This window comes from Hydractinia symbiolongicarpus, chromosome 4, assembly GCF_029227915.1.
Source record: "Hydractinia symbiolongicarpus strain clone_291-10 chromosome 4, HSymV2.1, whole genome shotgun sequence".
Taxonomy (NCBI): domain Eukaryota; kingdom Metazoa; phylum Cnidaria; class Hydrozoa; order Anthoathecata; family Hydractiniidae; genus Hydractinia; species Hydractinia symbiolongicarpus.
Genome location: NC_079878.1, coordinates 20,285,182 through 20,301,310, shown reverse-complemented (window position 1 = coordinate 20,301,310; position 16,129 = coordinate 20,285,182). Strand labels below are relative to the sequence as shown.

The window sequence follows — 16,129 nt, the reverse complement described above, 5'->3', positions numbered from 1 at the left end:
ACACTGGGATAAAGTGTTTACATGGAAGTCTTCATTCATCAGAAGTGGGTTTTATTTTACCTGAATTGGCTGTAAAGAGTCCTACGAAATACGTTGTGGACCGAAGTGACCCAATCTGGTTCAAGTTCACTTCGGGTCTCACCTAAACGACCTTGCAATAGAAAGACTAACAAAAATAATTTTCATTACCTATACTTTTAGATCTTTATCCTTATGGATCAAGTTATGGGGATAAGCTGCTTCCGAGAGGAAAAGAGCTGGTGGAGCACTATCAACTAAATCAACCAATGCCACTTTTTTCGAGTCCTTCTAGAGACTTATACGTAAATTATTTTTTATAGAGAAACTGTTTTAATCAATGCATCGTTTGGAATACAATATTTTACAATTTTTTTCACAAGTTGTTTAGCTTTGCCTTGATAATGGTGACGTAATACGTTACTGTGGCAACTAATCAAACGTCACTGACGATCAATTTTACCAGCTTATTTAAAGTTGACGCATTAGAAAACTGTTTTGGACAATCGAAACGATGTTAAGTTTATCTAGGTTTTTTTGTTTCTGTTATAGATCAGCAGTAATGGTAACATAGGCATCAATCAGCCACGGTATGGCGTTCTAAGGAGGTTTGATGGAGAAAGTACAATGATAGTGCCCTACTCTTTAGAATTTGACACTTCCATAAGTGGCAATATATATTACCGGGAAACACTAGAGCCTGATATCTTACACAGAACGGAAATCGATGTACAATTGCTGCATCAGAATTTCACGCCAACTCAGGCAGTGATTGTAACATATCACGAAGTCCCATTACGTAGTGATCCATTGTTAAAACACACTTTCCAAGTTATTATTGCTTCAAACGGTACCCTAACATACGCAGTATTTAATTTCATCAAACTTGATCGAAGCCATGGCTTGTTTGGATTTGCAGAGAAATTTTGCTACATTAAAGAGCAAGAAGCGAATCCATTCACACATAACTTATCAGAAGACACTAATGTAGATACAAAGGGGAAATTTGTGTATTTGTTAACAAGAAAAAATTGCAAAGAAAACGAGAATGGTAACTTCTTCTGTTTTTGATTCTTTATATTTTCTGTTGTGAGATAGTATTGGATCTTATGTTATGTCTCGCATTGTACGATGTATACTCTCATTCTGTGTTTTTATTCGAAATTCGTTCGTTTTCTTTCAATTATTTGGAAGAACATGTTCTTGTATTTGGCCCGAGCTATAACACCAATTTCATTTATTTAAGAATTTTTCGGAGTTTTTTAACAAAGTTTCAAAATAACGCACCTTTTGACGCGTAAGGGCTAATGTTTTTCTTTTATTTCAGGACTTTACCCATATGGAACCTTCCACGGTGATCAATATATGAAAAATATTGACAATTATGCAGAAGGTTTTGCCTTACGCTCGGAAATGTATCTGTTTTCGAGGAAGAGCAGAAAAATATGGGTAAGAATACGTGACACATAGGTTATACTTAATCGAGTTCTTAAACTAAGTACAGAGAACATCATAATAATAATCTTATAATATCGCTTTAAGAGGGCAATGCCACGCAACAATCCACTTTGACAGACATCCTGGTAACATTTTCATTGCCCTATATATACCTTTTTTTCTTTAGATTAGTACCAATGGAGTTATTGCTGTAGATGCCTATATAAATGAAAGAAAAGTTACCTTACCTTTCAAACAAAATACAATTTTAGCTGTATATAATGTAGACCTGGACAATCGGTATTCCGGAACAATTTACTACAGGGAAAGTACAGAAGAGAATATCTTAAACCGTGCAAGTAAAGACATAACGCGTCTTACTGAGCAAAAATTTGTAGTTAACCAAACCGTGATTGTTAGTTACATACACGTTGCCTCTCACAATAATCCAACAGAAAGGCATACATTTCAAGTAATACTTGCTTCTGATGGAACAGATACATACGCCATTTTGAATTATAAAGTATTGGAGACTGATGAAGCTACAGTCGGTGTATCAGAACGCTATTGCGGTTGGACACGGTTTCTCGAACAAACACAGTCATCCAGATCGTTAACAGCTTCATCAAACGTTGGAGTAAATGGGAAATACGTGTACTTGCTTACCTCACGGAAGTGTTTAAAAGCTGGTTAGTTCAGTATCCTTATAATCGTTTTTGATATATGAATATCTAACAATACGTACTGGTAATTAAACCATAAATGTTTAATAACAGCAGTAATTAATTCGTTCACTACATTACGATGTTTAAAGTCAGATCACCGAGATAACCATAGTGTTTATCCAAATATGATTCTTTTTCTAACACATTTACCTGATCAAATGGTGTCTCCAACAACTGCTATTCGCTGCACACACTGACGTCTAAACTGTACAAAGCTATATCGAGCATTGGATTTATGAAGAGAGCATTGTTATATAAAGTTACATTAAGATTTGCTGAACTAAACGGGCAAACGCCGAAAAAATTTATAAACGGAGTACCGACCAAAATTTAGTAAAATCGTATTGATGGGGATATTAAAGATGTAACCTTCAGATATGTAATATAGCGAACGAGTTAATTGCTGTTACCGGACGATTGCGATAAATTAGTTGTTTTATGGCTTTTATGTATGTTCAGACGCTTCGAAACCAGGAAACCAATTTTAAGACACTAACCAACTCCAGTTCATCGTGGAAAAACTCCAAACACTGCGAAGATTTTGTTGTTGTTGTTGTTGTTTTAACATCCCCGCCCCTCACTCCCTCCCACTAGTCCCCATTGTTTCCCAGTCCTAATGTTCGCAAGGTATTAGCCGCTAAATCTTCAAGGTGATTGCAAAAAATCACTAAATATACATTTATCACAGCAATTAATTTCTTTGTTGTTTCCATACTCACTTTCTCAAAATGCAGTGTACAACGTTAAATTTTAATTTAGATTTATATCCATACGGAGAAGCAAATGGAGACACAAGAATGAAGAATGGTGACAACTACGCAGAGATGTTGAAATTAAGCAAACCAATGCTGTTGTTTTCAAAGCATGCCACAAATCTATTCGTAAGTTCGCTGTCTCTACGTGTCTAAAACAAAACAACAAATTGGACGTACCCAACTATAGTACTACGAATGTTATTATTGTTTGACAACAAACGTGTTGTAGCTAATTTAGTGATATTCAATAGCGATTTGCAGCCTTTTTAACGCTTGGCCTTTTCCTTAATTATTTTAATTTTTTATTTATTTTTTTAGTATTTTTTCATTTTTCATCTTTTTTGATTGTTTTTAATGAAATTTGCTATGTATTTTTTGTGTTTAGATAAACACGAATGGCGTAATATCTGTCAATAGCAGCGTGACCACGTCAATAACTATTCCTTATTTCCACACACTGCTTGCACCTTACCATACTGATTTAGATACAAATATAGGTGGCTCAATATTTTACCGAGAAACATTTAGGGAAGACGTGTTAAACAAAACTAATAGTGATGTTCGACGATACGGTGTAAAGAACTTCACGTCAACTCAAGCAGTTGTAATAACTTACCTTGATGTGGCACATCATGATAACGCTAGTAAAAAACACACCTTTCAAATCATTCTAGCTACAAACGGAAACGAAACAGCAAGCATCTTAATATACAAAAGGCTTGATCAAAAGAGTGCTGTTTCTGGATATTCAGAAAATTTGTGCCTTTGGATGATGTTCAATATTCTGTACAGATACTACCCATCATATTTCGTCCATTTATCCAATGTTGGCATCCGAGGCAAATACGTGCTCATTCTTACACACAATAATTGTTATGAAGCTGGTGAGTATTTTTTAAACGCTTATTAACAAATTAAAAAAAAGATTTTGGTTAGAGAACAATTAAAAACAACAAGATAAAATGAGCAAAAGCTTTTCAGTAATAATACCAATCTTCAGTGCATTTTTAATAAAAAGCTTTTTCTTATTTTAGCTTGTTGTTGTTATTTATTCTCTACCCAATATCAATATGGCGTGCAATTATAACGCATCAAAAAAAATTAATGTTTTATTTTTAACGACTGATTATGATTGGGAATGAATTTAGACCGATTCAAAGCGGACATGCCAACAGATGTTAGAGTAACAAGAAAAGGTTACGATTTTGTTGAGTTGCGCTGGAAACACTATAGCTCTTTTGATGCATACTATCAACATCGTTTTGTACTGTACGTCGAGTCCAATGGCGACTGGTTGGCAAGACGATATGTCTACACGTCGAGGTTTGCTAGGATAGAAGGATTGCAACAAAATAAGACATATCATCTTTCATTATACTCGGAAAGAGCAGGATTTTTTATGCAAGCCGGGTTTTTTGTAAGCATTGACGTTGAAACGGTACCTCTATGTAAGTCTTTTTAATTGGTTTGATGTAAGGTATTGTGTGTAGCATAGGATTTTTTCTAAAGATCTTTGGTATCGCAACCCAACATCACAATCATTTTTTTACGTTAGTATCTTTTCTGTCTTGCATTTAAATGTGATTCTTTGTCATCAATATTTTTCTGATCGTCTTAAAGAGATCACGTGTTGTTTTAATTATATCTTAGTACCGGTCACAGACGTCCGTATAAGATCAGTTGGATTGCAAAGTTACATTCAGTGGACAGTTCCCATTGAGTTACTACAGGATGTTGTGATAGCGCACTTTTTGGTGATACACAACCAAAATTCTCCTATAGGGAACTCCTCCACCAGATTTATGCTTAACGTTTGTGAAAATCAGTATGAGATAAATGAAACAGATCAATCTGTAAGCAATATTACCATCATGCCAACTATCGATCATTACATAGGACCAAAGAAAAATAAAAGTTACGTATTTTACCTAGGTATGCTTTATAACTTTTAATTTTTTATATGTTTGTTTGTTTTTACAAAAATAATAAGTTGCTAAAGTAATAAATAGCCATAAAGATTTGACCCTTTTAACGGGCAAATATGCCCTAACAGAATGTGTTTAGAATTTGTGACTGAGAATGTTAAATGATGTTTAAAGGGAGAATGTATAACTTAGAGGTCAATATTTTTGCGAGAGCCGTAGAGTTCGTGAAATTTAACGATTTTTTTCCCGATTAAGTTAGCCCAATTAAATAAACGTTATATCTTTGTTTGGGAAAGGTTTCGTCGACTTTAACGTGATTACAGCTAGCTACTTTATGTTTTTGTTGTTTTGATTGCTGTAGATAAGAAAGCGCAAATTGATGAATCGGAAATGGTAGCAATTATTGGTTCCGCTATGGCAATGATTTTAGTCGCTACTGTTGTGACGGTGTATATTTGGGATCGAAGAAATAAGAAAACCAGACGAAATCTTTTTCTATTTAGTACTGGTACGACGACGGTATGTTATATTGATGAAATATAAACTGCTTTATCTATCTATACCGAGAAATATTACCAAGGTCAAATATATAGACCGAGCTTGCAAGGTTTATACGTTGACCAAGGGTAATATTTTTCGGAAAAAAATAGATGAAACAGTTTATATTGTATTTATTAACTTATAGTTGTTTTGTTTGTGTTTGTAGAAACCAGAATTATTTTCTGAACATCTACAACCGTGAAAAGGTTGTTAAAACTAGGCTTTGATAAAGAAAGAAAACGTTAGATTTGATATTCATTGTATCAATTTTTCAAATACATGTAAAAAAAGAAAACAGTACATTCAAATATCCATATATAGACTTCTTTAAACGTTTTTTGAAGCAAAGTTTACTCTTTACAGATACACAAAATAGCGACACCTGAGATATGTATGACAGGCAATAATTAATTGACTACAATATGTACAATAATAGATTTCTGCATGAGCTTTGCGTGAAACTATGGCTATTTTCAAAACTGCAACAAACACGAAGCTAACCAAAAAGTCGTTAAACAAAATTAAATCAGAAAAAATATTGCTTAATAAGTACTACATTTATGTTACATTTTTAGCTTACTAACCCTATTTGGTGAAGGCAAATTCATGCCTTTTTTTATTTTTTGTTGCTATACTGTATGGCTGTAACAGGGAGTTTTCATGTTTATTTATTAGACAGATGCAAGTCATATGTTGAGCTCCCATACCTCTCACTGACGCTCCATACCTCTGTCAAATCCACAATAATATGTTAAATAACTTTTATCTAGCTATCAGAAACTTGATATTTTGGACAAATTTAAGATCTCGTGGATGTGACAACTTTATTATGTTCTTTTTGGGATCGAAAGGAGGACGTTAACTCTATTACGGACGTTTTCCCTGATCTCCACATGTGTATTAAAAAATAAACAATACTTTATCCATCATAGGTGACCTATCCTTGTTTTTTGATGTCTCTAATGAAATGATAATTAAAAACATTTCATTATTGCACCTACCCAATTATTTCTTTCACTAATTAAGAGGGCTCGTTGAAGTTTTAACTTGGGTAGAAAAACAATGAAAAAGATCTGCCATTTGAATTCCAATGATGTTAGCAGTAATAGCCTGTCGACTTACCAAAAAATTATTTTTTCTGAATTTTATTTACCCGTTGCTTTTATTATGCAGAGCTTGTAACACTGACAAAGAATATGCAAAGGATCATGTACTTTCGACAATCAGTTGAATGGATATCGGGATTTAAATGAATTTTGATGACTTCATCAATATATAGGACTTACAGGTCAATTTGCTTAGGGTATAAAATTTATTCGTAGTGCGGTATAAAAAATGAATAAAATGGTAAAATACACGTCCCGTCAAAGTTCGAATGTTTATGGTATTAATACGCAGAAAGTTGCAACTGCATTTAGCTTTGACTTTGTACTTAAATTTTGTATTATCTTTGTTCTTTAATATTCTTTGCTTGATGTTTAAAACATTTATGTCCGTCAACTTGTGTATGATGGATATACCCAATTGCCATGCTTAGAGAACTGTATAATATATGGGCTGTAAGTCAAATCTCCACCAAGTGAAGTGTTGCTGCGAAAAGTACAAGTTCCTTGCTTATCTATTTTTGTGTGATGGACGATAACATTTGAAGCATTAGGCTGACTTAACATTAAGGACGTATTGACTAAGTTTTGCAGTATGACTAGCAAAGCTTCTAAGCCTTCTTGTTTATCTTAGCTTGATCCAAACAATACAATCTTGGAGCAATCTGGCAGTATTAACTACGATAAAAAATTTGAATTTCCAAGGAAAAACATTAACTTAGTGCGACAGCTTGGTGATGGTGCTTTTGGTGAAGTTTGGTTAGCAACTGCTAGAGGGCTGAATAGATTCGATCCCCGTGGAGGGAAACGCAAATTTTCACTTCTGGGAAGAAAAGATATGATTGTTGCAGTAAAGTCTTTGAAAGGTACATGGTGTAATTTATACCGATGAATCTTATACTTTGAGGTTAACAGTTCTGCGAATTCCTTTTTCTCTTTCTAACACACGGATTGTAAGTTAGTACCACTTGACAGAATAATTTCGTGATTTGATGGAAAAATTATACCAATTAATACATAGTTCCGTAATTGTTCTTTTAAGGTAGCGCAATATTCCTTATTTATTTCGCGAATATTGAAACATCATAATACCGTTAAGAAAGGTTAAATCATAAATAAAGTGTCAATATTCGTTTAACTATATGTAGACTAGGATTGTTCCTACCATTCAAGTTTCATCTCCTTGTTTTTAAAACGATATATTTTTTTTTTGAAAACGATGCAGCTAATCCAATTGCAAAAAAACATTTTATCACAATATTTGCACTAACAAGATTATAAAACGCACTTTTAGAATTATAGCATACACTTTCAATGGTGTCCTCTCAATTCAAGCTGGTGTCAAATTTCAAATAGCACAAACTTCAAAGGCCCCCTCGTGCCTTAAGAACTACCCATGAAGTTCAAATAACACTCAACATGTGATGCAGCTCATAATATTATCACACCATAATATTATCCAATTAATTTGCCAATTTGCCAATTTAAACATGCTATGTGGCAACATAAGATCGCAACTGAAGTTAATGTTAGTTTTGTGTCGAAATTTCGGAATGCTTTTAGGTAATGCTAGGGAAAACGAATACAGGGATCTAGCCAATGAACTGAAGCTACTCATTCACATTGGGGAACATCCACATATTGTAAATTTACTTGGTGCTTGCACTAAAAGAAATAACCTTTTGGTTATCCTTGAGTATTGCTCAGAAGGAGCTCTTTTCAATTATCTTCGTTTAAAAAGAGATGATTTTGAGGAAGTTTGGACTTGTGGTGGAAGTGTAAACATAACATTGTATGACTTAACTTTGATGGCTGTACAAGTTGCTGATGGAATGGTGTTTTTAGAAAAGCAACAAGTAAGTTATTTGAAATTTTTTAACATTTATTTGTGTATTTGCCCTTATCTAACTTTTTGAACAACAAAAAACTGTTTTTGATTTTTTTAATTCTTCAGGTTGTGCACCGAGATTTAGCGGCAAGAAATATACTTTTAACTGAAAGGAAAATTGCTAAGATATCGGACTTTGGTCTTGCAAGGACTGCTGACCAAAAAGAAAGTGAGGATAAAGAAGCAGGAGGTCTTCTCCCGTTTAAGTGGATGGCACTGGAATCCCTACAAAACCAGCAGTTTTCTTCGAAAAGCGACGTGTAAGTGACTCAGATTAACTGCATAAACTCTTAGAATTCTTGTGAATCTGGATTTATTGCAGAAGGGCTGCAAAAAAGAAGGCCAATTTCATACCAGTAATGCTGACAAACCTTATCTCCTTATGCTGGCTGTTTTTTGTAAAAGCTATCACTGTAGCACCAGACTATCGACAAATATGAAAATTATATCACATTTCTAATAAGTTTAAGTAAAAAAACTAAAACCTGGACAATTTTGGAAGTGAGAAAACTAATGAAAAAAATTTGCAAAAATCACGAAACTTATTTCGTCAGGTATAAGTTTGTGAGTGTTTTGTAGGAAAGAGAAAATATTTTACCTTCATCCCTTTTTATAGTTGGTCTTATGGAGTCTTACTATGGGAAATCTATTCACTTGGTACCACACCATACTCCGAACTAAACAATGCAAATGTGATGGCATTTGTAAAGTCGGGTAAACGGATGAAAAAACCGGAATATTGTGACAATACAGTGTACGAAATGATGCTTAGATGCTGGTCAGCTCCACCAGAAATGCGACCAGATTTCGTTGACATAAAAAACGAGTTGGAACAGACACTGAAATTTCACGTGAATTTATAAATGGAAAGTAGAATTGCTCCATGGAAATTAATTATGACATGACTTAGCACCGAAACGTTTATGAAAGCAGCAAAAAAAAACTTTCTGGAAAAATAAGCAGAAAATCTTTTTGCGTAATATTTATATTGTACCATTTTCTTTATAAGCAAGATAATGTAACGAAATAAAGTAACCCATCTCATTACCAGGGACATTTTTCGCTTTTTTTATGTCATCAAAAATCCCACATTAAAAAAATAAAAAGGGCCTGGCGACAAGGCTGCTTATTTAGCATTTCAATGATGCACAGTTTTTTATAAAAATAGTACCTCTTGGTTTAAGCATCTTGATACTTAAAAAATCGACATTTTTTAATATAAGTGATTCTTAAATAATTATATAAAAAATCAACAATTTACTTAAAAAAATGCAGCGGTATTTATTAAATAAAAGAATCAATGTATAACACACTTTCAAAAAATTCAGGGCTGTTACACTACAATGACATATCTTCTGCTTTGTGAATTTCATTAAGAGCAACCTCGTTCCCAACGCCAGTTGTCTCGCCGTTTCGATAAAAAAATAAACAAAAGGCGCCGGGAAAGAGGTTGTTTCTACAGATATGTAATAGGTAATATTTCAGATTATTCGATAGCGTGTAATACGGTACATAATAAGTAATATTTCGTAAAAAATGTTACAATTTGCTTAAATCTGTTACTCACAACCATCGGCGTGACTTTCGTGTAAGTCCCTAAAGTCAAAAATCACCAGGCCGTTTTGTAGCTTCTTTAAGTGTTATATATTTTTTGATCATCACCAAAAATTAGTTCCAGCAAAATTAACTTTTTTTATCGCCAGAAATTTCTTACCAAAAAAATTTTATGCAGAAACGTTTGAGGAAACAAATACAATTAGACAAAAAGAGGTTGATAAAGTCATTAATTTTACTATATTTCAATATCACTGATTTTGGACGCGTGAGGAAAAAACTGTGAGTAAGAACAATAAAATATAAGATAGGATGAAAGCACAAATCGTATCACCTTACATAAGAATCAATTGCAGACATATATTTTATATGTTCGGACCGATACGCCTCATTGGTTTCTTCGTTACTAAAAAAAAATCTGGATGAAGGCGGAAGGGAGGGCGGTGGTTTAGACCCCCCTTTTCCCCTCTCGTAAATGGCTCAAAAAGGTCTCAATAGTTATTTGTTACTGCGCTTCTGATAAATCCGAATAATCCTCCTTTACTTTCTGGTACTGGTTTTTTGTTCACTTTTCGTTTTCTACTAAAATCACTTTTAGTGGCTGAAGCGTAATTGGATGGAAAGTAGGAATGACCGTCCTCTATTTCATCTTTGATGTTATCGATCGCCCCCAAAATGGTGTCTTCGTAGCCGCTAACCCTCGAAGTGAGACTGTTTGGATCTGTACGTGCCTGCTGTAGAGTTACAGCTATTTTTATAAAGTAATGCAACTGCTCAAGACGTACTTTCTTGTTGGGTCGACTGCTGGCTTCTTCGGATTTGATTAACCTTTCAATATATGTCACATTTGTTAGAAAACTTTGACGAAGTGCTATTTCTTCTAAGGATTTAGCAGCATCAGAAGCTGCGCGAATGTCGTTAAAAACTCTTTCTCTATATACACGGTATTCATCTAGCATGCTTAATAAGAGCTTCTTTTTACCATTTTTGTCATTCATCGCAATTTGATATCTATCCATCATATCTTCAACTGTATCTTCAACTTCGATCTCATCATAAACATAAATTCTAAAAAAAACTTTTTGTCATAGAAACAAACAAGAGATATTGAAAGATTCTATTTTCAAATGTCGTAAAAGAAAATTCAAAGAAGAACATAACAAAGAAGAGATAATTTTAAATATATAAAAAATTACCTATCACCGTTTGAGTGACTATCCCAAGGACATTTTCCAGGACAAGCAACACACTGTCCGCCTTTCATAGATGCACAACTTTTTTTGTCATCTCCAGGAATGTTGCATGGATCATGGCAGGTAAACATACAGGCCTTACAATTTGTTATATTGTGATTAATAACTTTCGTTGTTTGGGGATACCTCTTTGACTTGATTTTATAATCCTTGTTTGCTCTCATGGTGCCTTTGAGTGCAAGGATGTCGTTAATCATATTTTCAATGCACTGAAGCATGTCCATCCCTCTGTCAATTTCCCTTTGTAGGCCTTCCAATAAAGATTTTAAACCATCTCTTTTACTGAGCACTTCTTTTGTCAGATCCAAACTTGTCGAAACGATCTGACTCAAATAATCGAAAAACCTTTCCAAACTATCGTAACCAAATACCCAAGAGTGATCGCTAGCCACATCATTATTCGGAGCATACAATGCTGAATTATTAAACTTGAAAGTAGCATCTTCATTAAATGGAATTTTGTTATTCTTTACAACTTCCAAAGCAGGAGGTGCTTGAGCGTCGGCAAATGTAAACAACAAAAATATATTGTCTGTCATATCTTTGCCAAAGATGTTTAAAACTTGATCAAAAATGTATTTTTGCTCTTCCGTTATTCTTGCTTGACTTGCTTGTATCACAAGTCCAATACAAGAAAGTTCTTTTACTGGACATACATTTTCACTATCAAAAAACATACGTATTTGGTCAATTATCATTTCATCGTATTTTATGCCACGTGTGTCACCGAAACCAGGTGTGTCAATGATCGTCAAGCTATGATTAATTCGAAATCCTTCATCATGATGCAGGACAAAACTGCTAACCCAACTAGTCATGCTTTCTGCTTTGCTCCTTGAAGCATTTGGCCCACGTTCTTTTATCTCTTCTTCGTCAACAATCAACTGAAAGCGAAATTTATCTCTGTATGTCACGCCATACACGTAATTAATTATGTTGTTAATTAGCAAACTTTTTCCAGCACCTGTCATTCCTGCCATCATTATATATTTGTTTGATTTCAATGGATTTACCCGACCTAACTCGTAGAGTCTGAGCTTGTTCGTTGGATCCTAGAATAACAAAAAGTACAGGATCCTGTGTAAGTTACATAAACACTTTTACATCAGGATGTCTATTTGAGACCACTGTGTCCATCGCATTGCTAAATGCCAAGATACGCAACTAGATTTAAATAGTTTTTTAATAGAATTTAAATAGAAGCAAAGTATTTACCGAGTCGATCAATTTTACTGGTAATTTATACAATTTAAGACTGTTTTCTTCTTTAATGAGAACTGATTTAGATTTCACTTTTCTTGCAAGTCGACCATATGATGTTGCGCCATAAACTGTTTTTACCTCTTCCAATCTTTTCTGATATAGTTTCAGCTCCTCTTTCATTGCTTCAGCCTCTTTATTGAAGCTGGTAATTACATTCATCTGTTCAAGAACATCAGAAGATTCTGATATAACTGTTCTTTTTTCGCTGTGTAAAGTGCTAAATTGGGATAATGCGTCATTTATATCTTGTTTGATTGCTTCTAGCTTCAAACGCATTTCGTCAACGTCTAGATAATAATTAACATTCGATTGCTCCTTCTCAGTATTTGTACTACATACCAACATAGCATCGCGAACATCCTCAAAACAAATTTTTAGGTCGTTTTTAAGTTTCTCTTTTCGTCTCATTGTAGCGTCTTCCTCTTCCTGTAGCCTCTGTTTTTCTTTTAAGTTTCTTTCTTCTTCTTTTTGCTCTTCTTCTTGCCTTTGCTTTTCCTTCATACTTCGTTCTCTTTCTTTTTGCTGTTTTTCTAACATTTTTATTTTGTTTTGCATATGAATTGTCATGCCTTGATACAATAATCCTAGTAGCCCACAAACTACTGCAAGCAAGGCTAGAGCGTCTGTTGACAAACACGGCAGGGAGATTTTTGTTAAATAATTGACGATGCCTATCACAACCACACCAGTGGCCATTAATAAACCGTTGGTACATGTTTTAGCAGTTGATTCATTGATTTGATCATCTTCCTCTTTCCCAAGTTCTATAGGCTTGAGCTCCACCATTGTACGGAGATTACAATTCTAAAATAAAACACAGGAATTTTTTTCACTCGTTTCAAAAGTTATTTATTCAATACGCTGACTCTAAGTCCGTTTAAACATAAAATCAACGGGAATTCAACCGTCAATTCTCCCGGCTACTATTTCTGCCTCACAACCGGACCTATGATCTTTTCACATTTTCTCTGTTTGTTTAATTTTTTTATTTTTTCCCCACCCACCAAGGTCATTGCCAGCCTATTTTTGTGTTCCTACATGTTGAAATAAAGATATTGTCACGTTTTGATGAAACATCCTAAATGCTAGCTATAGCTTCATTGGATTTACGACATACAGAATACATGTACTACAGCGCTCCACCTGGATGGTTTACTTGCATCTTAACCCTATTCAGACCTTACGTTGTTCCGGAGTGAATAGGGTAGAGGTTATTCCCCTAAAAAAACTATATATCGTTTAGTTATGAAACTTCTTATACTTTTCTAGAACCATAATTAAAAAATAAAATATTCAAATACTTATTCGCCATTAAAGATTAGCTTTGTAGGTTTTACCGCATATTTTTTTATAGGATTTAAAATTTTGAATGATTGATAGCCTCGATGAGTCTTCCGAATTTTACCTGTGGGAGTGATTCTTGAAGCCTATTTAACACCAGTGAGATTACGCATTTTTCTAAATAAATCAAACAAGTGGCCAACTGGAAAAAGTTTCTAAACTTTTACATGATCTTTAAAGGCGCATAACCACCGTTATCTAAAAAACTTAACATATACATTTTTTTCGGATATATTTCAAAGTCCGGGACGAGTTATGACTATCCTGAAGATCTAAAGCTTGCTACAACTTAAAACACTGGTACTTTAATGTCACCAAATAGAATATGGGGAATAGCTTATTTTAACAGCCACGAAAAGACTTTCTGGTCTATTAAATTTCACTTTACTGTGATATTATAGCACTGTTGTGTATACTAAGGATAAGTTTGATTTGGGTAAATTGCATCAATTATCAACTGGCCAGTTATTCTTTTTATTTTTTGTACTTGATATTTATATTTCTCACTGCACAAAGTGAGTCATGCGAAAATAATAGTCGAAAGTCATTTTTTTTTCAGAGTTTTAATATGAATTATTCATAAAGCTTGTCGAAAGGAAAAAAAGTTGTTTTGAACAAGAAATTTTTAAATACATACAAGATAAATAAATCTATACGGTCCATTTGCGAAATAAGAAAAAAAGAAATATATTTATCATTTATATCATTCTTTTAATTGTCCGAAGCATACACTGTCCTTAAAATATTGATTTATGGAAGCCTTGTGTTCTATAAATCTTCCCTTATAGAAATTTTGATCAAATGTTTTTCTCTTTAAACTTCATATCAAGTAAACATCACTGATGTTAATTTTCTGGGCAATGGGTATAAAACTTCCGGCAAAACATGTTTACAATGACGATACTTGTGCCAACAACATAAACAGACTAATTTAGTAAATAAAATAAAAGTTTAGTTATAATTAAAAAAAACTAAGCAAACCAACTAACCACATGGAAACAGTATTTGGGGTTGATAAGCCTGGGTATAATTCTTATTTCTACTTTAACAATCAGAAGATTTAAGTCGTGTGGTTCTGTTAAACTAAATTCTAAGACCTGTTGTGAACTGACAAAAGTACAATTTAGTCTAACAGCAGTAGACACATATCAACTTCCTTACTCATTCTTTTTTAGTTAGCTAAGTATATTGCAGTTGTTGCCACATTTTGAAATCTCCGTTGATTTATACCTATGTTTTCTGTTTTATAATACTTAGCAAGTATCACTCATGCTTTCCACTTGCTGGAGAATTTGTTTTACAATAAAAGCATGGAATGCCCTGCCTAGGACATTTTCGGTATTTCCTACCTAGAACTAGGTCCGACCCTTCCAAGCAGTCTACTTATTTTAAGGGAAGGGAGAAAAAAGAAACTATGTTGTGGCATCCACAAAATAAATTTTAATCGAAAGAGAAAAAAAATATTTCTAAATACCAAAAATAAAAACCATAATAACAAATAAATAACTATATTTCCCAACTAAGTATCTATATATCTCTCTAGCAACATTTTTACAGTATTTTCATGGATGTGTGAGGTGAAAATAAGTAGATTTTGGCTGAACTGCCCAGTAAACATCAAAAATAAGATCTTTAACTCAAGATAACCAAAACATTTTAAATACTGTAGTAGTAACATCATTTTTGAACCTTCGTTTATACTTAAACTTGATATCGTTTTTTTAAAGACCAGACTGACTAGCTTGGTTTGGTCAAGTTCACCCCTCCTTTAAGATTAACAAAACCAAGATGCTAGATGCAGGCTTGAGCCCCTTTATAAAACTAAATTACGGATACATTACAAAGATAACTAAAGATATTTAATGAGAAGCCAGCTTTGACATTAATATCTCGATTTTGTTTTTTGAGATTAATTTTTAATACATTAATTAATCTCTTTCTAACTACCACAAAGTTTGTAGCTTTAGTATTTTACCACACTAATCAAATACAACACTCACTCTCTTATACTTTACTCTTATATTCTTATAATAATTCACTAACCGCATAGAATATAGAAAATAATAAACTTACTATCCTGCGTGTTGCTTTGCTTACAAGAAAAATCAAATCAAACGTCTTTTACGTGTCGCAACTTGTTTTACACATATATGGTGATTTCCCCATGGTGGTATCCCTTGATATTTAGTATGTACGCATGCGTATTAAAAGCAGATGAATAAAGGATACAATCGTGTATTTTTAGACAAAAAAACTATCAATCTTGTGCCCAAGCTTCTACTACTACGCAGGAGTGCCTTTTGATCAATTACGCAGCTGGAAAAGAT

General features: G+C 33.6%; 2 protein-coding genes across 3 annotated transcripts in view; one reads left to right on the top strand and one right to left on the bottom strand.

Moving 5' to 3' along the window:
• LOC130641736 (uncharacterized) overlaps window positions 1-9,445 on the top strand; it is a 29,941-nt gene extending 20,496 nt beyond the window's left edge. For both annotated transcript variants that reach the window (XM_057448676.1, XM_057448677.1), the window contains 13 exons: window positions 202-323; window positions 571-1,069; window positions 1,346-1,467; window positions 1,643-2,144; window positions 2,940-3,061; window positions 3,321-3,819; window positions 4,084-4,383; window positions 4,586-4,867; window positions 5,222-5,379; window positions 7,138-7,369; window positions 8,067-8,359; window positions 8,458-8,651; window positions 9,008-9,445. In XM_057448676.1, coding sequence (XP_057304659.1) covers window positions 202-323; window positions 571-1,069; window positions 1,346-1,467; window positions 1,643-2,144; window positions 2,940-3,061; window positions 3,321-3,819; window positions 4,084-4,383; window positions 4,586-4,867; window positions 5,222-5,379; window positions 7,138-7,369; window positions 8,067-8,359; window positions 8,458-8,651; window positions 9,008-9,254 — 3,572 coding nt within the window. In that variant the 3' untranslated portion in view covers window positions 9,255-9,445. The remainder of the gene's footprint in view (window positions 1-201; window positions 324-570; window positions 1,070-1,345; window positions 1,468-1,642; window positions 2,145-2,939; window positions 3,062-3,320; window positions 3,820-4,083; window positions 4,384-4,585; window positions 4,868-5,221; window positions 5,380-7,137; window positions 7,370-8,066; window positions 8,360-8,457; window positions 8,652-9,007) is intronic.
• A 262-nt stretch (window positions 9,446-9,707) lies between these two features.
• LOC130641735 (uncharacterized) lies at window positions 9,708-13,651 on the bottom strand. The gene is made up of 3 exons (XM_057448675.1): window positions 12,414-13,651; window positions 11,142-12,250; window positions 9,708-11,013 (listed from the first exon to the last, which is right to left on the bottom strand). The coding sequence occupies exons 1-3, from the start codon at window positions 13,245-13,247 to the stop codon at window positions 10,437-10,439; spliced, it is 2,520 nt and encodes an 839-aa protein (XP_057304658.1). The 5' UTR covers window positions 13,248-13,651; the 3' UTR covers window positions 9,708-10,436.
• Window positions 13,652-16,129: the final 2,478 nt, after the last annotated feature.

Excerpts from the sequence above, each read along its gene's own strand:
- LOC130641735 (XM_057448675.1), bottom strand. The coding sequence starts at position 13,247 with ATGGTGGAGCTCAAGCCTATAGAACTTGGGAAAGAGGAAGATGATCAA. Across the intron at positions 12,251-12,413 it reads CAGTAAAATTGATCGACTCG|GATCCAACGAACAAGCTCAG; the intron begins GTAAATACTTTG and ends TTGTTATTCTAG. Across the intron at positions 11,014-11,141 it reads AGTCACTCAAACGGTGATAG|AATTTATGTTTATGATGAGA; the intron begins GTAATTTTTTAT and ends AGTTTTTTTTAG.